The sequence below is a fragment of the Rhinolophus sinicus genome, chromosome 2 (assembly GCF_057876585.1).
Source record: "Rhinolophus sinicus isolate RSI-liver-muscle chromosome 2, RSI-T2T, whole genome shotgun sequence".
Taxonomy (NCBI): Eukaryota; Metazoa; Chordata; class Mammalia; order Chiroptera; family Rhinolophidae; genus Rhinolophus; species Rhinolophus sinicus.
The window spans coordinates 56,225,897-56,250,928 of record NC_142502.1 but is presented as its reverse complement, the minus strand read 5'-3'; the positions used below and the strand labels follow the sequence as shown (position 1 = coordinate 56,250,928).

Below are 25,032 nucleotides of genomic sequence, written 5' to 3'. Positions count from 1 at the left end.
GAATACAGATTACCCTCTCCGGAAGCAGAGGTGTAAACAAAGAGAGTAATGCCCCTAGAATTATATGGGGACATACGCAATTTTTTATCTCCAAGACTCCACTTCCTCACTTATAAAAGGAGAAAAATAATGCCTGTCTTGAAGTGGTATCGTGAGGATTAAAATCTGTTAGTAACTGAACGTACTTGTGTCCTTTCACTGAATCAATTTGTTGCTGCTAATCACCATGTTTTCACTTTCATCATATATTAATCATCAAAGTCAGATGAATAACGCAATGTAGAGTTGGTTGGCTTTGCGTTTCTCTAGTTCAGGTTTTTTTAATTGTATATACCTGAGTTTGACCTCAGAAAATATTCATATATCATTCCTTTAGACACTTAGCACAAGGACAGTTTAAGTTTGGTCTGGGCATAAGTGGAGTTAAGACAGAATCTCTCTTCTCTCACCCAACCTTATAAACCAAAGAAATGACCTCAAATAGAGATTCTAGGAGCAAATGTCACTTGCTTTGTGAATCAGTTTGACTCACTAAGAATTCCTATTGTAGATCAGTTCAATACTCAAACATTTCTGTAGATCCTACTCTTGATATCAACATCCACTTTTCATGTTTTGAAGATTTCAAAAGATCAGATGAGTCTGTGCTTCAATGAAGTCACACAACCATGGATGTGACATAACAATAGCTGCCAGCTTATAGGACGTCACAAGCAGGGGTTTCCTCAGTCCACACTGCCCGTGCAGGAAGCAGGTAACAACCCTTCAGTTATTCTAGTCAAATCCAAGCCTTCAAGGTCTCAAACTTCCCAAGAAGGCAGTGATAGAGACCACCGCCCAGGCCTCATCTCTCACAGCTACCCAAGTCTCTGCAGGTGAGAACATGGGGCCTCATGTTTCCAGATAGTTCAACAGGAAAGCTCTATAGTTCAGCCATTTCTAACCTAAAAGAGGGGTTCTGCTAGTCAGAAAATAAATACAACAAAACAGAAAACAGATTAATCAAGGAAACAGAAAATAGATTACCATGTAATTTTTTTTTAAATTTATTTCAATGTCCCTTAATTTCATCTAGGCAGTGGGAATTTCTCAAATATGTATGTGCAGTTTGTATTTTAAACTTTTTGGAGCTTATCCAGATATTTCAAATACTAATCCGGGCAGGATTGCCCTTTAAGGATGTCTTGCAGAGAACTTGTTACGTGTAATTTTAAGTAAAACTGACGAGTGCTTTTTCATTCCAGCAGGAGTCAGCTATGTGCACGTCACAAGACTTGGAGGAAACCCATTAACCCTCCTATTTTGTTCTACAAAGTTATAAAGCTGCAATTAGGAGGCATCCTCAGAAGCTCTGGCGGCTCATTCTGTTCCTTTTGGAGCTGACATATTCATATGTCAGAGGGAAAAAAAATCATCATATAGTCTCCTTTCATACTGTTTAAATTACAGGAAGAAGCAGCTTTAAGAAAAAGTAAGTTTTGTTTTCTTTTCATTAATGTTTCCTATGTGTTTTTTGTGTAGTAGTTTGGCTTGTTTATTTGTTATTTTTTTAAGTACAAGAGATTCTTATATACTTCTTAGTGACTACTTAAGAAAAAACTTATACTTGGCAGGTAAGTATAGATCTTGAAGTTTGTTAGAAATTTTTTCAAAGCCATTTGAGCCATCGGTTATCAAACTTTATATTCCGAGCTTTCAGATTTCTCATTTTGATGATACATACCTGGAGGCAACACAGTGGCCAGGTAACACTTTGGAGTGGCCTCCTGAGTTCTGACAATGGGCTTTATTCGTAGGGGCACAGCTTCATTGTCATAAAAGGGGGTGGTGAGACTCTGGGGTTTTCTTTGGATGAATGTATTTGAACGACAAATTTATCACTGAGGATGTTTTATAGCTGGATTTATCTATCCAGAGTACAATTGGAAGTTATTTACAGATTTTAAGTGAGTGAGTGAGATTCCTGCTATTTTCAAGAAAAATCTGCCTACTTTTCAGAAGCAGGCATAGAGACAATCCATAATGATAGGTTTTGTAAGATTAAAATGCCTGTGCATCTGCCCTAGACAGATATATAATGTGCTACATGAATCTACAGCATTGCTTCTTGAAACTGAGAGGGCATTCCTTAAGCAGAAGTATGCATCCTGTTTGTGCTTTCTCCCTCACTATTTTAGTCAGACCCTCTTTGATGCCTGACATCCATTAGAAAACTAAATGCAACTTCTCAGCTGTTAATTCAGGCTTCAGAATTGTGAAAATTAAACAGAATCATTGATAAAATGTAGAATTCTTTTAAACTCAATGTAAGAGAATCCTCAAATCATTTTAGTCATCATTTCACAGCCACAATACTGTCACGTAGAAATTCTAGCAATTTTATTACCAAAATACATGGATTAAAATGTAATGTAAGTATTGCAAACATCATATGTATCATATGAGAGATTTCCTAGCAGATTTGCTATGATATATGCCTAAAGCCATAATTCAAATTGCTTGACAGGGAAGGTAAACGCTAATGTCTGTTTTCTACACTTGTTCTATTTATTCCCACACGTTCTCATTAGCTGCCAACTCTGGGACTGTTCTGCTTAAACAAGAGCAGCAGATTTGTATTTTAATGTAACATCAGCTCACTGACAAGTTTACCTTTTATTTTTATTATACTTGCCAACAATATTTTGAGTAAAGCTGGATTAATTTGGGTTCCTTAGACAAGCCTAGTAACTTTCTACTATAATATTGAAAATAAATGTTTTCCTAGAACAAGTTGGAGAAACCTTGATTTGTTTTTTTTATGTTTTCAATCTAGCGAACATGATGTCTTTAGAATTGAAAACCAAATACTTGGGTTCACATGGGAAGTTCTGAGTCAGACGTCAGTTAAACAAACTTGCATTTCCATGTTCTTGTAATTGTCTTTTTGCTCTCTGGTTGTCATCATTCTTTTGTGTTACCCTGGAAGAGGAGGAAGGGAAGGAGGAGGAGGGCTCCTTCCTGCTATAACGTCTTAAATCCCTCCAAAATGATCTGCTTGAGCATTTATCTCCACATCACTCCACTTCTGGGATCACAGATTCCCTTACTCTGGTAGAATCAATGAGCCCTCTTCTCAGAAAAAAGTCCATTGCAATCGATTTTTCATGACATTGTTGGGATTGGTAGACTCCTGAAATCTGTCCTCGTGTGTTCTCTGGGGTCCTCATTATAAACCACTCTTTTCCATTGAGCTGTGGACCTCAGGTTCAGACAAACCCTGGGTCCAGCGGGTTCACTAAGTCTTTAAAAGACTTAGAGTGGAAATAGGCCTAAATTGTCTTTCTAAACTCTCTTCACCTGAGAACAGGTAAGGTTAAGACAAAGATTTTAGCTGAAGACGAAGTTTAAGGGTTTATTTTCAAAGCAGGTGCTGAGTTAATGCATGGGTACCCTTGCTCTGGGCAGTGTCATAGAACTAAAAGTGAAAGATTGAAGTAGTAGAACAGTTCCTTCTGTGGAAGCAAAGCTTAGAATGGAAGGGTGACAGGATTAAGGCTCCAAAGGCCCCAGAATGTGGAAGGATGACCGCAGTGGGACCTTCCTGTGTTGTTGGCCATCTTCCCGAATCCCTGTACAAACCTATTGGTAGATTGGAACATGAAAGGGAAGATCTAAACTAATGCCCATTATCTTATACCTTCCACTTCAGGAATCACAGTCTTCAATCTTTCTTTCTTTATTGGCTCCTTTCATCAGTATCTAAACATGTTCAAATTGCCCATCTTGAAAAGCTTCTCCATTATTGAGCTCCTCCAGTTACCCTCATTCCTGAGCTTCCTAGATGAACCTCTTCAAAGAATTGTCTACATTGTACTAAGAATGTCCACTTCCTTAGCCCGCACTTCTTAATCTATTGCATTCTGGCTTTTGTTCTCATTACTTTCCCCCAGTGCTCACTGAGGTTATCAATTAGTAGTGTATTGCTAATTCCAGCAGAACTTTTTTTTAAATTTTCTACTTGTTATCTCGCATTTTACGCTATTCACCTCTTTCCCCATCTTGAAACACTCTTTACCCGGATTTCTATGATATCAAACTCCTGGTTTTTCTCCCACCTCTGAGACCCCTATTCTCATTCTGTTTTGCACATTCTCTGTGTTATCTCCTATATCCTAGATTCCTTTTCTCTTTCTGGGAAATTTTGTTACTTCAGTTATCATATATATGTTTATGAATCCAAAATCTTTCTCTCTAGCTAAGACACCTTTCTAAGCTGCAGACCTATATATAGCCTATTGTCTATTGAGTACAGGATGGCCCCAGAGCAAGCTTGGATCCCAGCGAATACAATGGGGGAGGGAGGAAACTTCAGAGGCAAGCTGGGTAAAATTTTTGACATAGAAATTGCCGTAGGACCTCTTCCAAAATGTCCAAGTAATTTATATGGTTTCTCTGCCCCATCTTTTTGGTCCCAGCTGAACAGCTCTACTTAGCTATCCCACAGTTCTCTCAAATTTTATCATTTTAATCTAAAAGTAAATTCAATATTTCCCACCCTACGTCCCCCAAGTATAGTCTTATACAGTAAATGATACTATGATGCAACTAATTGCTCAAGCTGGAAACATGGGGTGAACTAAGCCCTTTTCTCCTTTCATCATATACCCAAAGAATCTCCAAGTTCTGTGAGTGCTACCTCATACAGTAACCTACTTCTCCCCTTTGTCACTGCCACCACCATATGTCAGCCTGCGTCTTTCACTGGCTTAACAGTAGCCTCTCACCAGTATCCATGCCTCCAGCATTGCCCTCTTCTACTGCATTCTCCATACCGTAGCCAGAGTGATTGACTGAAACAATTGTTCTAAAAACAAATTGGATTTTACCAATCACTTATTTCAAACCTTTCCCTGCCCCTCTACTGGCCTTAGGATAATATCTAGATTCCTTCTCCAGGTTAATGAGAAGCAGTATTGTATAGTGGATTATAGCAGATCTCCTCAATCATGAAGGTGCTCGGGAAGCAGTTCTGGGTCTTTGTTAAAATGCTGATTCTGGTTCTGTAGGTCTGGGCTGGTGCCTGAGTTTTTGCATTTCTAATAAGCTCCCAGATAATGCTGATATACTAGTCCATGAGTCATGCTTTGACTTAGCTGAAGCTCAAGTCCCAGCTGTGTCATACACTAGGTCTGGGAACTTAGAGAAGTCACTTAGCCTCTGTGTGTCTTATTTTCCTTGTATATAAAATGACCATGATGGTATACCTTAGGTTTGTTATGATAAATAAACGTATTAAAATTACTTGCACAGAATAAGTGTTAAGTGCTAGTCATTATTATTACTAATCCTGACCCTGAATACTTTAACCTCTATATTCTTCTCCAAACCAACTTTTACTATGGCACTGATGGATGGACACATACATACATACACTCCACACGCTACTAATTAATAGAAATAAATGTATGCCATTATCAAAATCCACCAGGGAAATGAATACTCGAATCCAAAAATCCTATAAATTATAACCTTAAAAAAAAATAGATACCAAGTAAAATTCTCCACCACATTTAAAATAAGAGTTAACGGTTATTCTGATCAAGGTAATTAGAATATTCATTGTTTTGTTTGTGTTTTTACTAAGCAAAGAGGTTAGAAATAATGCTATTAATTCCTTCATTTACTTTTTGTTAAGTTTGAAACTACAAAGGTAGCATAATCAGATAATTGTAATTTAACATCCTCATTAATGTAAGCTTTTGTGTATATTATTTTCTTTCTTTCTTCTCCCTTCCTCTTACATACACATACATACACAATGCAACAGACTCAATAAAACCACCTCTATCGTATAATATAACATGTGTGGATTTGAAAGTTCCACTTAATCATGGGCCTCTCCTTTCAGAGTTCTAAGACCATTGCAAAATGGATACAGGTGTCATATCAATATTATCATTGTTAAAGCCGATTGGAAAACAGAGCTTTTACTAAAAATGGCCCCACCCAGCCTGAACTGAACTTATTCCCAGCGGGGGTAGAGAACTTGGACTCTTGCAGGGGCTGGGCAGCTGCAATGGACTCCGTTCTGGGATGGCAACGGAGTTTGGGCCAGTGCAATGGCAATTTCCACCAGAGCAAGGGAGAGAGTGAGGTACCGTTGAGAGGGTCCTTTTGCCCAGTTACTTATCAGTTATGTCACTTCTCAAGCGGAGTAAGTCAGTGAGCCCAAAGGATGGACGGTTTATCTGCAACACTTTCAAATGAGAGACATTCTTTTAAATAACAAATATAGAAACCTGGGGGAATGAGAAATTCTGTCATATAATTTTTAATTCAAAAAAGTAGTCCCAGTTTCTTATACATTTAAGTCATCAACATACATTGCTGCAATGCAAAGTAAGAGAGATTTTTAGTTTACAACATATGCCATAGATCTACTTCTACAGTGTCGTCTTCAGTTGGCCAGGAAGAAAACTGGGGGTCAAATATGTTCATAGCAATGTGTAGTTGAGTTTTTAAACTTCTGTCATGTGAAAGTATTTAGTTTCATATGTGATCTTTCTATTATCCTAGTTTGAACGAAATGCTGCACTCCAGGTGGGGTCCGGCAAACAGTTCTAGCAGTGCTCTCTGGCTGTGGTCCACGCCTCTGGCTATTTCTCCACCTCCGCAACTCTGTGGAGTCCCCACTGCTTAAGAACCTTCACCCACCTTTTCTTAAAGACTGGCTTTTCTTCAGTCATCAAATTACGGCTCCAGAAGAAGCTTTACCTGAGGTTTTCTGGAAAGTTCCTGAAATATCCAGAACACCCTATGCACTTGTCCATGCATTTCCACATGTCCTCTCTCCTTTTTTCCCTCACTCCCTTCTATCCACAGTATGTACTAGTGCTCAGCATATGCTGGTAATAAGCTAGCCAGCAGTCTAGTGCTAACATAGCATCTATCCTGCTGGAAGCTCATTGTTGAGCAGGAAGGGTGATTAGGGCTAATGTGTACCATGTGGGCTGAAGCACCAAGGGCCATGAACATGTACAGCCAGGGTCCTAATCTGGCATACGAGTGACGGAGTAAAGAAATTTTTTGTGAGTCTCTCCCATGCCAGAATGGAAGCTTTCCATGGGTAGATAACTAGTTTTACCTGCCAAGCTCCGTGGATGGCCCAAAGTTGGCATTCAAAAGTTCTTTGTGAAACCTACAAATTAAAGTACACTGTGTTCAAAGAGCTAGCTGCTTGATATTGTTGGGTTTAAAAGCAAACGAGCCAGACCACGACAAAGGCCAGACTGTGAAACGTCTTTTGAAATGCTATGCTAAAAAGCTTGGATTATGAGGGTCACAGAAAGTAGTGTGATTCAAAGACAAGTCGTTTAAAGTCTCTGGGTCAGCCTCTATTTTATAAAACGGAAGCGGGGTGGCTGTTTGGCTCTAAACCTTTACTATTCTATCACCAAACATCTGACTTTTTTCCTCCTGCATTCATTCGACATATATTTGTGTCTGGCTCTGTTTTAGGTGCCAGGGACACAGCCCCGAACAAGGCAGAAAAGGCCTCTGCTCAGTTTGTCTGACACTTTCACATGCCTTAAAATAATTCACACACTGAGTGGTGCTTAGGGTAAAAATGAAAATAACACTAAATCATAACCAATATTTGTCAACTTATACCGTGAACATTTGGTTTCCAAGAGAACAATAACAGATTTTTCCCTTTACTTTATACACAGAATTAGCATAGCTTGAGATCAACACATTGTGTTTCCAAAGCTATAAACCCACAACTGCTGACTGAAGGCTGTGTGTACTCTGACTACCATCATTTTCCTTTGATGGATGCTGAGAACCACTTTGTCTAAATCTCTGAAACCGGGAACTGATAAAAATTAAATTATAGCTGGTTTTAAATATTTCCATGTGATAATTTAAATGGTCATCCCCTCCATCACCAACAAATTTTTAAACTGTCAAGAAAGTAGCTTGTAATTATTGATAAATGTTATCATCAGAGTACAGGACACAGTTCTGCTTTCTATCTTTTTAAATCACATTCTGGTAAAAAAAAAATCATTGTTTTGCTTTAGGCATAAATACTGGGAAAACTAGTTAACATCAACTTTTACCCCCATTCGACCCAAACACTCCCCTCACACACATACCACTTGACACACATACTCACACACACTCATAAACACACACACCCTATGCGCATATGCATCACGACCTCATGTTTTAGTTGAGAATCCAGCAAATAAAGCCGAGTGTGGTTTGGGGCTTTTCTTCCCAACTCTATGGTAAACTAATAACTATAATAAACAAAACTCAATAGAAATTGAGTTGCCTTGAATGTTGCAAGGGACATATCCTTGGTTTTGAGGATAACTGGTTCATTTTGTACAGTTAGTGCAGTCTGGCTTCAGGCATGGAAAGAACCTCTCTGTTTATGCATGTGGTGGCATTGTTACCTGGTCAGTCATTAAAACCTGAAGTGCAGGATAAACACAGGAGAGGATTTCTTTTTTTTTTTCCTGAAAATCCTAGCAGGAATCTAAGCTGTCATTCCATACACTTTTTTCTATGTATATATGAAAACAATATCCACAAAAGGCCTCTATTTGGAGCCTGGAAATCTAATTTCAGATTAAAGCTTTTTCACTAACTGCTTTGTCAGTTTCAAAAATAAATAAATAAATAAATAAACCTCAGTTTGCATTTTTTAATTTCAACTTTTTTCTCACTTATTAGATGAGAGAAGCAAACCAGAGAATATCAAAAATCTCTCCCAGCTCCTAGATTTAGTGGTTCTATGGCAATGGGCCTGGGTCAGAAACCTGCCTTTATAGCAAAGGAAAAATATCAAAATGACTGCAACGCTAGGAGGCTTTGTCTTTCAATATCTTCCTATATTTATAGGGGATTCCTTCTCCTGATTTTCCCTACAATTCTCTCCCGCGCTTCCTTTTCTTACTTCCTTCCTCTCATTCTCCTATCCTCATGGTTGAGATTTAATTTTTCTTTGGTAAACTATTACAGAAAAGACTGTCTGTGCTACTAATTTATTGAAGAGTAACAGTCAATACTTTCTCCTTGAGAAAATGAGGCCACACAGAGAAAAGCTTAGAAATAAATTATGCAAAATTACCAAAATTATGGTAAATGTAAGATTCTTCAAATGGGTCACCAAACTGGCATCTAATTTCAGCCAATCTTAAAAAAAATCTATTTCATTTCTATTTAACAATCTGGTCCTAAATAGGTCACTCATTGCAAACTAGTAATCTAGTCTAAAAAGAACTTGTTAAAATTTATTTTGATTATCAGTCTGAGTATTTTCTATTAAGTACTTACAAATTTTATTTGGAATGTATATTCTATTTTTCTTCATCTTTTTCTAGAAAGGAATACTGGTTGAAGAATGACCTCTTGAGAATTTAGTTTCTATCTCTATAAAATGAGGAGTTGAAACTGATCTATCTCTTCTAGTTCTTATGTGTTATGATCAAGAACAAGAGATTCAGGGGAAGTAAATTTTCTTTTGATTTGTGTTGATTTCATTAAATTTTTAAAATAGGCCAGTCATTCATTTGGTGTAAAACTCAAAAGGTACAAAAGGCTACAGTGAAAAGTAACTCTCACTACCTTTCTTGTCCCTTCGTAACACTGTCTTGTGGTTTCTTCAAGAGGGACTCTAGGTGTTTTAAGGTAAACGTCAATTAATGAGAAGCCAAGTTTGGTTTTGATCAGTATCAAATGTTACAACATTGGATAACAACAACCATATATATATATATATATTTATTTATCAGGGGTGCCAAAAAAGTATATACAAGTGGACACTTTGGTCAACATTGCTCAAGCAGTAGTTCGCCGTAATCAAAAGTGTCTGGACGCTGATGGTAACCACTTTGAGCACCTCTTGTAATTGCAGAAGTCAAACGTGGCTTGTATTCACCTTTTGTTATCGGTATATATTGAGTATTACAATTTTAATATAGTTTTACTTTCTTAAAATATGTGTACATTTTTTGGCACCCTTTGTATATTTAATTTTATTTTCCATCTACCATTACTTTAATTCCCATGTACTTTCTGCCTAGCAATGTTTATATTTGCAAAGCTTACAATAATTGTTAAGGTATTGTGATATGTATTATCCCATTTACTCTAAAGTACCATCTATGGAGATAATTTACAATAATCCACCTTGCAAGGCAAAATATAAATGTTGTGGCTGTTTTTCTTTTCTTTTTGTCTCCTCCTCCTCCTCTTCCTCCTCCTTCTTCTTCTTTCTTCCTCCTCCTCCTCCTCTTCTTCCTTCTTCTTCTTCTTCTTCTTCTTCTTCTTCTTCTTCTTCTTCTTCTTCTTCTTCTTCTTCTTCTTTTCTTCTTCTTCTTCTTCATTCTTCTTCTTTTTAATATACGTATTTAGATGCTGCCAAAATGCCTAATAGGATGTTGATAACGGAGTAATTTTATCAGTGTTACTGTGACCTATCCCAAAAATATCATGAAGAAAATCAACTGAAATTTAAGAATTTGGAGACTGATAGGAAATTTAATGCATATGACAAGGGGTATATATGCTTGTGACCAGCCCTTAGTGACAAGCTGCTGGGCTTCACATAAGTGCCTGGGGTTGCCCCCCAACCCCAGGTCTGTGAAAGGCCAGGGAGTGCTCCTGTCAAAGGCCTAACCTTCCCTTCCCCAGCCCTCTACAGCATCAGTAAGTATCTAAAGGCTGCAGTGATCATTATTTTTTAATAAAAAGGTCTAAAGAGATAGCAAATACCTACTTCACACCTGCACTCATCTACAAAACTGCTGGTAGACTTGCAGAGCGATAGGACACTTGTTAACCTTGACTTAGCCTACCAGCTCAGAGGAAAAGAAAGAGTATTTGAAGCATCCTTCTGAAACCAAGGAAAGCATGCTTCAGGAGTGCCTCTAGTTACTTAGGGAATGATGACTCCCAACAGAAAATTCCAAAACTGGCAATGCTTCTGCTTGTTTTCCTTGTCTTGAGCCAACATCACTTTCAGTAAAGTAGAAATTCTTTAAAAATTACCATCGATTTTATCTGAGACATTTTTCAAAATCACCAACTTTTGGGCACTGCTTGGCTTCAATTGGAGAACAGATACAAATAAGATACAATGGTTGTTCTCAGTGAGCTTGCATTATGATTATAAGGAATACAACAAACCTCCAAAGCATTTATAATACAAGGTAGAATATGAAAAATAGCTAAGAGAAACTCACAGGGCTTTCATTAAACATATAATACGACGTATAAAAGTACCCTCATATGCCTTAAATTTCAAAAACATCTGAAGATTTAAGTCAGAAGTGAAATAGAACTTCTTAACAGACTCTCCTTATTTTAGAAGGCCCAGAAATTAGCTTTTCTTTCATTATTATGTTTTATGAATTTAAGAAGATTGTAAACCAACAGAATCTGTAATATCCATTAATGCCAAGACACATGAAAGCCAATACATTATATGGTTAGACTTGGTAGTCCCTGGACAGTCACAGGCAGTGGGTGACCTGGGCCTGCACTGAAGCCCCTCCCAAGAGGCCCCAGAACGAATATAGTTGGAGGTTGGCTTCAGACCACAGCACAGCACTGCCTAATTATCCCCACAAGCAGCATACACAAAAGTCAATCTCAATAGGCACCAGAGCCTGCAAAAGCAAATCCACAAGGTGGAGTAAGCCCCCTGTACAACAGTACATAAGCTGTGGATGTGGCCAAACCCCAGAGCCAGTCAGCCTGCGGATAAGTCTCACCCACTGACATGCCAGTAGCAATCAAGGCTCAACTATAAGAGGAGGACACATGCAACCCATACAAGGGACATTCCTGGAGCACCTGGAGCAGGTGACCAGGGAGACTGTGCCAGGACTCCACAGGGCACCTACTACATAAGGTTACCTGGCCAAGACTGGGAAACATAGCAGGTCTACCAAATACATAGAAACAAACAAACAGAGATAGTCAAAATAAGAAAACAAAGAAAAATGACCCAAGGGAAAGAACAGGAGAAAACTCCATAACTAAACAAAATGGAGGCAAACACCTACTAGAGGAACAGAGTTCAAAACAATAGCTATAAATAGGATGTTTAAGGAACTTAGTGAAAACTTCAACAGAGAGATAGCAAGCATCAAAAAGAATATAGAAACAATAAAGAAGAACCAGTCAGAATTGAAGAATATAATAACTGAAATGAATGGAAGGAACCACCAGCAGACTAGATGAAGCAGAGAATCAAATCAGCGATTTGGAAGACAAGGCAGCATAAAACACCCAATCAGAACAGGAAAAAAGAATTAAAAAAAAAATGAGGATAGTTTAAGAGCCCTCTAGGACAACATCAAGTGTAACAACATTTGCATCATAGGGATACCAGAAGGAGAAGAGACAAAGTAAGGGATTGAGAACATATGTGAAGAAACAATGACTGAAAGCTTTCCTAACCTGGTGAAGTAAATAGACATACAAGTCCAGGAAGCACAGAGAGCCCCACAAGATGAACCAAAACAGGCCCACACCATAATTAAATCATAATTAAATCATAATATAATCATAATCAAAATGCCAAAGGTTAAAGACAAAGAGAATTATAAAAGCAGCAAGGGAAGGGCAACTAATAACTTATAAGGGAGTCCCCATGTGACTGTGAGCGGATTTCTCAACAAAAACTTTGCAGGCTGGAAGGGATCGGCACAAAATATTGAAAGTAACAAAAAACAAGGGCATACAACCAATGGTACTCTACCCAACAAGGCTATCATTTCAGATCGAAGGACAGATAAAGAGCTTCCCAGACAAGAAAAAGCTAAAAGAGTTCATCATCATCAAACCAGTATTATAACGCATGTTAGAGGGACTTCTTTAAAATGGATAAAAAAGAAAAAAATGTAAATTATGACTAATAAAATGACAATAGCTACATATCTATCAACAATTACTTTCAATGTAAATAGATTAAATATTCCAACCAAAAGACATAGGAGAGCTGAATGGATAAGAAAACAAAACCTTTATATATGCTGCCTATAAGAGATTCATTTCAGGTTGAAAGACACACATAGACAGAAAGCAAAAATATGGAAAAAGATATTTCATGAAAAAGAAAAAGAAAAAAAAAAGCTGTCATAGCAATAATTATACCAGACAAAATAGACTTGAAAACAAAGGCTATAACAAGAGACAAAGAAGGACCCAGTAATCCCACTTCTGGGTATTCATCTGAAGAATCCCAAAACGCTACTTGAGGGGACCTGTGTATTCATATGTTCATTGCAACATTGTTTACAATAACCAAGATGTGGAGAGGCAGCCTGAGTGTTTATCGATGGAAGAATGGAAAAAGAAGAGGTAGTACATATATACAATGATATATTGCTCAGTCATGGAAAGAAATGGGTTCTTGTCATCTGTGGCGGCACAGATGGACCTGGAGGGCACTGTGCTGAGTGAGTGGAGAATGTCAGACAGAGAAAGACAGATGCAATGTGATTTTGCTTATACATGGAATCTAAAGAACAAAACAAAACAAACAAACAAACAAACAAAACAGAAACAAACTCATAGATAGATAAAATATTTTGATGGTTGTCAGATGGGAAGCAGATTGAGGGTGTGGTGAAAAAAGGAGACGGAATTAAGAAGTACAAATTGGTGGTTACAAAGTAGTCATCAGGATGTAGGGTACAGCATAAGAAAGATAGTCAATAATATTGTAACAACTGTATGGTGTCAAATGAGCACTAGATTTGTTGGGGTGATAGATGAAAGAGCACTGGGGGGCAGGGTGAAAAAGGTGTAGAGATTAACAAGTACAAATTGCTAGTTACAAAATAGTCATGGGGTGGTAAAGTATAGGGAATATAGTCAATAATATTGTGATAATATAGTACAGTGTCAGATGGTTGCAGGACTTACCATGGTGATCACTTTTTTAGGCAATTAAATGTCAAATAACTATGGTAACCCTTGTAACTAATATAATATTATATGGTAGCTATATTTTTAATAAAATCTTAAAAATCAAATAAAATGTCAAAATTATCAACATTAACATTAAAATTCACTAAAAGTTAAAAATAAATAAATAAATGACTACTTTATAGGTTCCATTAGACAAAGAATTCACCACCCTCCAAATGAAGCACCCTCTTCATTTTATTGGACAGTTTCTAATATGATCTCTGTATTGTCAAAATAAAAATGATTCATTTCTTAAATTTAAAAAGCATATTTGTTTAAAACAAAATCATAGAAAGTAATTTTTGCTTGATTTTCTTATATTGTAAAGAGTATGTACTTTTGGTTTTTCAAGACTCTATAGGATTACTATGAATCAATTGTATTGTAGAGATTGGAGCACAGCTCCTCTGAATTCCTGGATGCATGGTTATTAACCTAACCTGCTTTCAAGCCACTTTTAAATTGAATTTCCTTGTCATCCTTTTAAGGTGAGTTAATTGAGTAAGGATTGAATTTTCTTATCACTCATTATGGAGGGAAATTGGAATTTATTTTAAAACGTCCAGAAAAATAAAATAGCCACTTTGGTTTTACAGGGATAAATTTATAATGTCCTATATCACAGGACGTTAAACTCAAAACTAATCAAGTAAAAACAGTTACAAAAGATATTGTTGTTCCTCTTCGATGAAGTATGTTCCCTAGAATATTCTCCTAGACAGCATATTTTTTTATGTGATCTTGAGAACTCAAATACCTGGCCCTGTGGGGGTTATTCACTTGGTAGTATGTGTTATAGATGTGGGCCAGGTTACAGATGTAGTCCTTCCTCAGTAGACGTAGGTTTTACAATGACGACAAATCATGCTTTTTGCCAAATAAGCTTTCATTTGTTATTACAGCAAGGGGAAGCAGGTGGAAACAGTGTTAGACAGATGGATCCATGGACCTCCCTGTGTACTGCTAAGAAAACGGCTACTAGGGTTCAGATACTGATAATAGTTAATGAGTGTGATCGAGAAAGTGATCTTCAAATAGAAAGGAAGACCAAAAACAAACAAATTGTACAATTACTCTACTTGGGAATTTCATAAAGTATTTGTTCAATTTTCCAAGAAGCCAGTGGTGGGGGAAATACTTTCTCATATTTATATTAGACCTGCAGTGTCCTCGTAGTCTCCATCGCTGGAAAAAATGGGTTAATTTGGAGGATTCATATACAAGAAACTTATCCTGCCTCTACCATGAGCTGACCCTATGCTACATACTTTTAGATAAATTATCTCTTTTAGTTCAGTTCTTGTATATACAAAACCCTAGCATTAAATCAGAACCTCAGTCGAGACTTTGAGGAGACCCCGAGGCCAACGAAAAACTAGATTTGCCCTCCCAGAACCCCTTTTACAGACATAATGGCCAGTTTTCAAGGAGTAGAAGGGAAGAACCTAGTGCAATGGTTGTAGTTCCTTTGGGATCAAAATTGCAAAGGCAAAGCCTAATGATGGGTTTAAAATTGCAAAGTTGGGATCTGGCGAGATAGACCTAAATAAATAATCCACTTTCATGTTAAAAAGCAATGCTCTTTTTGTCTTGAATTTTTTTCTTATATCCCAGTGAGGATAAAAGTCAAGGATGGTACATGTATTTTAAGAGTCTTACTTTAAAAAAAACAATTTGTAAAGAATACAATATTCGATAAAATATGGTTATATTTATACATTACCATGAACTATATTTTACTGCTATTTCAGTAATAGCTGCCGTAATTACGTGATTCGGAATGGAATCCCTGCAAAAAAATCATACAAAACACTTTTTTTCTTTGTTGGCATCCACAGAACCAATTAACCAGATGGAAAGCTCTAGTCAGCTGTTTTGCTTCATGGGAGAATAGTTCCTCAGCTCTCAGGAGAGTTCCTCTTTGACCTCTCTACACAAGACATTCAGCTTCCAACAAACTGGGCTTGCAAATATATCCCTAAAGACTAATTTCAAACATTCCACCACAATTCTGTGGTGCTTGTTTTAGGTTATTTTTGATTGATGGCCTGAAGTTATGGCTTTCGTTATTTTTAACATTGTTTACTGAGTTTTTAAAAAGTCATGTGTGAGGGGGAAGAAAATAGCCTCTTTTTTATAAATGGGAACTACAGTTATCATTGCACATGTTCCATCAAGGCAAGTACACTGACAGCAGATTTACCATTACTTTTCCATTCTGAAGTCTCACTTGATCCTAGAGTGGGATCGTAAGCAACTGATAGTGTTCTCATTTCACAGTTAAGGGAAGGAAGTGCTGTACAGGTTGAATGGTTTCCATAACAGTAGCTAAGTTAGATGCTACTGCTAAAGTGCCCAGTGCAACAATCTACAGCTTCTGATTTCTAATGTAATGCTCTTCTCAGAATGTTATGTCTTGGGTTACAAGAAAACCACAGAGAAGGAAGGAAGTACACATAGTTCTGCTCAACTCCATCCTCAGAACCAGGAAAACAAACCAAAGTAAAATGTAAAAGTAGAACTTCTTTACTAATTACTCTAACTCCTTCATATTTTAAAAATACGTGACTTTTAAACATTTCTGCTGTAGAACATATACTTATCCCACCTGGCCTAGTTTACGCAGATTCTGGATGGTTTGTTTTTTCATATATCTTATTTAACTCCCCTAAATTTTGTGAAATTCAGTCAATCAAATAACATTTCAGTCAAACAACATTCCAGCTAATATATCAGAAGACAAAGACCTTGCAATCTCAGTAAAGTCATGATTTGTTTCGGAATGTCACGTGCACAGATCCAGAAAGGCTGGTATAGCTTCCAACAGAAAATTGAAGTACCTGATCAAACAGTTTGAAAACTGTTAATGGAAGCTTATTGGTTCCACTAGTTTAGAGGAAAAACCTTTTAATAATAACAGATCAACCACCTTCTTCTGCTGTTTCTTTTATATCTTCCTCAGCTATTATTCAAAGAGTTCTCCAACTGTCTTCATCTGTCCTCACAGGGAAAGTGAAAAACTTCTCCTTGCCATGGACAGACCCTTAGGGTTTTACCTCCTGTTCTCTAACCTTTATTCTCAGTCCTTTGACATATCTACCACAGATGTAATAAATTAATCCACTACTCAAGTAAATTTACAGCATACAAATTCTTAATTCCTTTATACTGGAGGCAAAACAAACTATTACAAAATGTGGCAAAAGAAAAAGAGATCTATGAAGGAATTAAGGAGAGCAACTATGTCCTGAGAGGCATGAGAATGCTACTGAGAGAAGGATTTTTAACTGAACCTTGATCAATGAGGGGCATCATCAGATGGATAAGGTCGGTGGAGGAGAAGAAGGAGGGCTGTTAGAGGTGAAAGAAAAGCCGCGTCCAAAGGCTCAAAGGCATAAAAGGACATAATGTATTTGAAGAACAGGAAGTCATGGGAAGTTGCCAAAGCATAGGTGAATGTGTGTGTGTGTGTGTGTGTGAGAGAGAGAGAGAGAGAGAGAGAGAGAGAGAGAGAGAGAGAGAGAGAGAGAGAGAGTTCAGTATTGGGAATGGGATAGAGAAATAGTAGGCTAAGTAGACAAGCTAGTAAAGGATCTCTGTACTAAGTGATGGAGTTTAGACTGTAGTCAAAGAAGAACTGTTGGAGGTTTTTCACCAGGGAAAGGAGATGATCAGATGAGTCTGAGAAAGATTTTTGAACATTGTGGAGTATATTCTGGGACTCCCGGGGGGGAATTGAACTTATCATAAGAGAACAAAAGTCATGTATTAGAAATGTGCTTGGTTCCACTCAACAGAGTAAGAAATCTTTAATAATATCTTCAGTTTGATGTAAGCCACTGCAGTCCAGCAGACATATGAGGAGGGCCTAAGCTAGGATTCAATGGCTACTTCTGAAGTGGAATCCATAAGATGTGTGGTACCCAATAAAGATGTGTAGGGGATGGAGGGAGGGAAGAAGAGAATGACTGAAACAGTTGCCTTAGGAGTCAGGTGGCTCGTATAACTAGGCACTGTGGATGGTTCCAATGGCTCTTTCTAGAGCATACAGCATTACACCTTACTCCATGAGGCTTCCAAATGCTCTTGACTGGCCATCAGCCCTCTGTCTACCCTCAGAGCAACAATTAAGATTAAAATCCTAAAAAGGAAAATGACCACAGGTGAATTCAGCTAGGTATAGTTCAAATTAAGTTTCTTCATCCAGTTTCTCTCTCCATCCAAGTTTAGTATATCAATCAAATATGTTTCAAATATTTCAATATTTTCTACTAACATTTCCCAAGAACATTTTAATATTCCTAATGCCATTTGGCTCTAAATTCTTTCAACTTCTTCCCTAAAGAAAAGCAGAAACAAATTTGCTTTACTGAATCAATGAAAGACCTGAATGGGCATTTGCAGCACATTTAGATGAGCATAGATGTATTTATACAGGCTACTGAAGCTACTGTGAGTAACCAGATGAAAATTAAGACAGAAAGCAAACTTTAAATTAAAGAACCGTGCACTTTGACACTTGTATATGCAAAAGTCGTGATTATGGCACTATGTGCATCTAGTAAGCAAAACTTATAGATCATGCATTAGAAAAAGAAGTAATCTTAAATACCATTTATTATATGTCACCTATTTTAAGACATCTAATCAATGTAATAATTTTATAAATGATTACCTGCCTCATTTATGGGGAACAAAAAGCTGTAGTCAAATCAATGTAGTAACTTATAATTGATATTTACAATAAGGGATATATGGTTAATTCAACTCCCTCAAGTAAACAAAATTCCTCAAAAACACGTCAGCATAGACACATTATTGGAAACCAGAATGACCAAATTATATCCTAATACATTTCAACTCCACCATAAGAAAGGAACCCCCTCTCATTTTTAAAACTTGCAATCAATCTATAGCTAGAATGCATGCAGGTTGTCCTTGATTTGCATGATGCTCGTGTACGAAGCTCATGTATATTGGAACCATACCCTTGCTTTGCACATTTCCGTGGTAACTGAGTATTGAGACAGAAAGAGAGGGAGAGAAAGAGAGAGAGAGAGAGAGAGAGAGAGAGAGAGAGAGAGAGAGAGAGACTTTACTGTTCACTCTCACCTTTCTTGCTTCTATAATGGTCCCCCTCAGCAGTTGACCCTTTGCATTAGCCTATAGCACCCCAGATCATTCTTGGGACAAGTTCCATGACCACCATCAGAATGCAAAGCCCTTCTCTGGATATTGCTACACCCATTTGGATTATTTCTCTGTTGACAAACAAGGAAAGGAAGGTTTAATACATACTACTTCCACTTATTTATCATCCACTCATTTTTAAAAACCTTTAAAAAGTTAAACATGGTATACAGAAAATAATGTTTCTAACATATATGCAAAGTATAAGGAATAACAATTTGGCTTAGTTAATTACACATTTCCTATATATTTGAAACCCTTTACAAATTTTGTAAGTCTTTTGTTGTTTCTTCATTTTATAATATACTAAAAGTCTTACAAAATGGAAATAGTTTCCAGGTCCTGAGAAGTCATGCTTCATGGTGTTATTATATTCATATACATCTAAGATTAAATCAATATTAATTATGAAAATGGCATTTTCCATATTAAGTGATGAAAGTTAAAGGTATATGTCTTATTTCACTATTAAGAGATAAACACTTGATCACTGTAAATATGAATAAAACTCACATTTTAAAATCTTTCAAGGGAATCAGATCTATTTCCTCCTGTTTCCAAGCCCTCAGTAGCTCTTGGAATGTGTTTGTATTCACTAGGAAGGGACATTTCTGTGGAATTAATCAAATTCAGAATTCAATGTTCCTTGCAGATAATTTTGGTATGTTCCATTGGGAACTTTCATATTTCCTTGGAAAAGAGTCATGTATTTCAAATCCTCAGTCTTTTCTCTATCTTCGTGAAGAAAAATATAGCAAAACTGCTATGCACAGAGTTAATGACAGTGTATATTTAGCAAGACACTCTGCTGGAAACTTCATTATTGAAATAAAAGAAGGTAAAATATATGCAACTACCATTTGAATGTAGCAAAGAAAAATTAGCATTTAAAATGCTGTAAAAGTGTCATAATAATGCATTGATTTTCTGATATTGCTAAAATTAAAAAAAAAAAAATTCTGAGGTGGAAAATTAGAAAATATTCACAGCTCCTAAGATATTCCAGGAAGTCCAGAAATGACAAATCTCATTTTCAAAGAAAATCAGTGATACTGCTTTTGGTGACAATGAAAAACTCATGTACAGGTAAACCCTTTGAAATCTATATTTTTTGTTCTTTAATGGCTAAATTTACAAAGTAACACCTGTCGACTGGCAAAAATAACTCTTCAGAAAATCCACCAAAAGAGCAGTTTATTAGGGAAAATAAAAAGAAACAAAACCCACCACTGCAGCGCGGGAACACACACCTCCAACCTGGGGCGACAACCGGTTGCCCATGTGAAGAATAATCCCGGTTCCAAGATGGCTATTCTATAAATCCGCATGCCTCCCCCAGTAGTTACCACAAAGTCCAACAGGGAGTCAGGACCAGAGAGCTAACAAGGGGCCCAGCTCCACCCACAGTCCTCCCAGCTCCGTGGTTAAGCATTTGAAGATGCCAGTTCACTTTTATCACTCTTATCCTGGCCTTGGCTTTATATTTCATATCAGTTTTTCATTCTGTAAGATGCTGTTGTTATTATTCATTCAGTGTACAGTTAATTTAGCCCTAAAGGCTAAAGAAGCCTAGAGCTCTTTCTACCATTGATGATTTTACCTGCACTTCCACATCTGGCAATTGCTCAACAGCAGTCACAGAGACCTGGCACTTCAACTGAATCCTACCTGCTGAGGAGTTTTATTTGACCAGCTTAGTGTGGGACATTTAAATAGAGGTGCTCAGGAGTCAAGTTATGCACAAGCTAAAGCTAGAGGTTTTGGAGTCAACAGACTATTTGGGGGGGTTGAAGCCACAGGTAGGGAGATATCCCAAGGGAGAGTATATGGTACAGGAAGATCTTAGGACTAATCTGCAGAATCCTCATTAGATATCCACTAAAGATTTGAGAAATAAAAATATGGCCTAGGAAAAGCAATGTATTTGATTATTAATTTCTATTTCAGTTAGAATAAAAATGACTGTTATTATTTCCATGGAAGTCTGCATCCAGAACCCTCCAGCAAGATAGTAAGTGATGACAGTGAAAGTCCTATTAACAGTTCATATTTATATCCTTGAGATGAAACCATCCTATTTCAACATATATCACATTCTCACTGAATTCCACATTAAGTGAATGATGAAGGCAATATGTGTTTTACAATCTGGCTGCTGGCTTGATGCATTTTGTTAGCACAATACACAGGAAGAGCCAAGATGGAAGAGTGACCTTTCCTAAATTACTCCAAGTGTCACCATGACTGCAGGATATTTTCCTAAATTGGTGGATTTTCTCTTAAGAAAATATAAATTCATTCAAGTGCTTGACTCATATTGTATTGAGGTTTTATAATTTCTCTTATAAATAAAATTTGCTTTTATATACATGAATCATTTTTTTATTCAAGGATTGAACCAAAATGACAACTGCTCCATTCGACTGTCAATACTGCACCACATCACTTCTTGGGAAGAAATATGTACTAAAGGATGAAAATCCATACTGCGTTTCATGTTATGATCGTGTCTTTTCTAACTTTTGTGAGGAGTGCAAAGAAGCAATTGAATCAGATTCCACGGTAAGTCTTACCTCAATTCACAGAATTATTGCATATGAACAGACACATGCTTTGGAATGCCTTTTTTCCCTTTAGTTGACTCTTAATACTCTATTGCTCTGCTACTGGATATAAGTTCCCATCAATCGAGTTCCAGGTACTATGCTTTGCACTATGAAATATAACTTTAATCTTCTCAACGATCCTAGGTGATAGTTTAAGACATTAAATATTAAAGAAGTTGAGCTATTTGCCCAAAGTTACACAGCCAAAATGTTGAGTTATTTCTGGAATGACAAGAGTATGAATGAATAAATACATACTTGGATGTGTAACAATTCAAAAATCTGTATTTTATGACTTCATATTGGCTTTACCCCCACTAAACCCAGTGTGCCCTGATACCTTTCACAGCTACAGCCTATTCATCCCACAGTGCACATTACTGTATTTTTTTTCTTTTTCTTCTTCTTTTTTTTTTGCCTTTCTTTTAGTTAGGTGATGTTGAGATTTTGTTTAGTTAAATCTCAAGCAATAATAGGATATGAAAACCTAAAAGTAAAAATCATCCCATGAATAACCTCTCTTGCTCATAAAAGGAAGGTAGAGGAAATTTGAAGAAAGAGGGGAGTCCATTTATTTTCCATCTGTCTTTAGTGACCAACCAAGAAAGCCCCAGTCCTTAGCTCTTAACTGCCCCAGACATTCTCCTCTCTATGGGTAATAGTATCAGTAACAACTTTCCCTCAAGCTACCAGCACAAGTACTGGCAGCAGAGTCCCAGGAATGTTCAGTTTTATCTTAGAAAATGGCCTGTTATGTTGCAAGCGCATTTAATTAACTTTTATCCCTTGTCTCGAAGGATCTTTATTACAAAGGCCGGCACTGGCATAAAGGATGCTTCAATTGCACCAAATGCAATCAGTCTTTGGTGGAAAAGCCTTTTGTTACCAAGTATGAGCGCCTGCTGTGCTCTGAGTGCTATTCTAATGAGTGCTCCTCCAAATGCTTCCACTGCAAGAAGACCATCATGCCTGGTAAGATCACAAGGGACTTCCCGTGTAGCTGGAAGTACAATGCTGTGAATTAGGCTCAAGCACAGGAAGAATACAGTAGCTAAGAAACCCTACTTTTGAGAAAGAGATCTTTCTTGCTATCTCTTGATCTCATTTACTATACAATCAAAAAGATTCTTCTTTCTGTTTTGAACAGGTAAATTATAGTGTTCTGTTTATTTTCATAAACCTAAAGAAACATGTTGAAACAGAATCTGAGCCATAGAATAAAGAGAAACTATAACAATAATACTAACACTGCATTAAATACGTTGTCCTAGACATAACCAAAGGCATCAAAAAGCATAATCTAGCACAGGAGAATGGGGCCAACCACCATTTTGTAGCTTGACCCCCTCAACTGATTTGAGGATCAGTCATCTTTATTTTCTCTCAGGGAAGAGAAGGATCCATGTAAATCATTACACTTTTAGGCAAGCACTAATTCTCTATTTTTTGATCCTCTTCTCAATGGATAGAAGCATGAGAACACGATTCTCTCATTTTCTTATCATGGAGTTAAAGATTTTCTAGGAGACCGTAACTGCACAACATCAATCTCAGGAGTTTGTGCCCCCTGGCATTCCTAATATCCCTGTAATGATGATTATGGCCCATTTTACCTAAACCACATGCAGCCTTTCAGAATCTCCACTTATACTATGTTCACATCTCAAAATTGTAGCTTCTAGAGTTTTCACTGAAAGATGATTGATTCATCATCATCGCTGAACTCTATTTACTGTTTTTTTTTTAGATAAATGTTTTGGAAACCAAGAAAACATTCTTTTTTATACAGACAATTAATTTATAATCTTAAATTTAAAATATACATTTTAAGTAATTTGGCATGTTTTTGCTTAAAAAATACTAACAGATTCTTACTTTTGGGGTACAGGTTCCCGCAAAATGGAATTTAAGGGAAACTACTGGCATGAAACCTGCTTTGTGTGTGAGCTTTGCCGGCAGCCAATAGGAACTAAACCCTTGATTTCCAAAGAGAGTGGCTATTATTGTGTGCCATGTTTTCAGAAGGAGTTTGCTCACTACTGCAGCTTTTGTAAAAAGGTAATTATCTAAAGAGGATGAAGCTTGTGGAACCTTCCAGACCATTGCTTTTTAGCCACACTATATATTTGGAACGAAATAATACTATCATGTTAATCTGTCTTTACACATTCATGCTAATTTGAATTCCAACATGTCCCAAAGCATTACCTGTCACAGTGAGGATGGCCATCTATTTTTATCACCATAAAATTCCATCCAGTACGTGAATTTAATATTCCAGTTCCATTAACTGCTGCAGAGGGCACACATCTCTCTTTGAATACAAAATATTTTATATAAAATAATTTTTTATCCATTTAGTTTCAGAGAAATATAGATTGGTTTCACAGAGTGATGACGTGAACAAATTTAAACAAGATGTTTAACTTCTCATGTTATGTTTCAGCAATGTAAATGTCTTGTGGATTTGAAGCTTTAATGTTTCTAAAGAGTAGATGTGTAGGCTCAAGAAAGAGATGATCTGATCAGGGGAATTCATTAGAAAGAAGGCTTTGAGTGGTTTCCTTTACTTCCAGTTCCAGAGTATTGACTTGGATACTCATTCAAAACATATTTTCCAATAGAAAATAGTCAGTTTTTTTCAAGTAAACTTTGTCCAATTCTTTTTTATCCTCTAAGCTTTTCTGTGAAAAAGTTTCTCATTTCTATCATCTTGATAAAATCTGTCTGTAGTCCATAAAATATATACTGATGTTCTCAAAGAAATCCTTGATGTGTGAGGCATCATAAGTTTAAAATAGCACTATAAATTGCTAGGAGAAAGCTGAATCATGAAAACATGTTGGATTAGTACAGTGGTTTCTAAACACTTCTGATCTATGGGCTACGTCAGCAGATCTCTTGAGACCTTTTGTATGCTTGCATCTGGACAGCTAGAGGTCTCATTACCACTTTCTACAAATGCATATACAAACATACATGTGCACACAAACACACACACAGTAATTTTCTAGGTATGTTTAAAATACTACTACTACATTTGAAAGGCATCAAAAAACTCCCAAGTTATAATTATTAAATTACACTATAATGATGGCTGAAATGTACAAATAATTGTAACATAATATAAAACTATCTTCTTCCCGGAGATTTCCACTACTTTACCAGGAGCACTGGCTTAGAAAATGACTTTACAAACAACAGTCAGACCCTATGACCCTGAGACATGTGAAGCTCCAAAAAATTACCAAAGTCAAGA

General features: G+C 36.8%; 1 protein-coding gene across 1 annotated transcript in view; it reads left to right on the top strand.

Moving 5' to 3' along the window:
- The first annotated feature begins 1,163 nt into the window (after positions 1–1,163).
- The window catches only part of FHL5 (four and a half LIM domains 5), a 34,835-nt gene continuing 10,966 nt past the window's right edge, over positions 1,164–25,032 (top strand). Inside the window, exons 1-4 of the mRNA XM_019743389.3 lie at positions 1,164–1,471; positions 21,559–21,729; positions 22,571–22,745; positions 23,662–23,831. Of these exons, the coding sequence (XP_019598948.3) occupies positions 21,571–21,729; positions 22,571–22,745; positions 23,662–23,831 (504 nt within the window). The 5' untranslated portion in view covers positions 1,164–1,471; positions 21,559–21,570. The remainder of the gene's footprint in view (positions 1,472–21,558; positions 21,730–22,570; positions 22,746–23,661; positions 23,832–25,032) is intronic.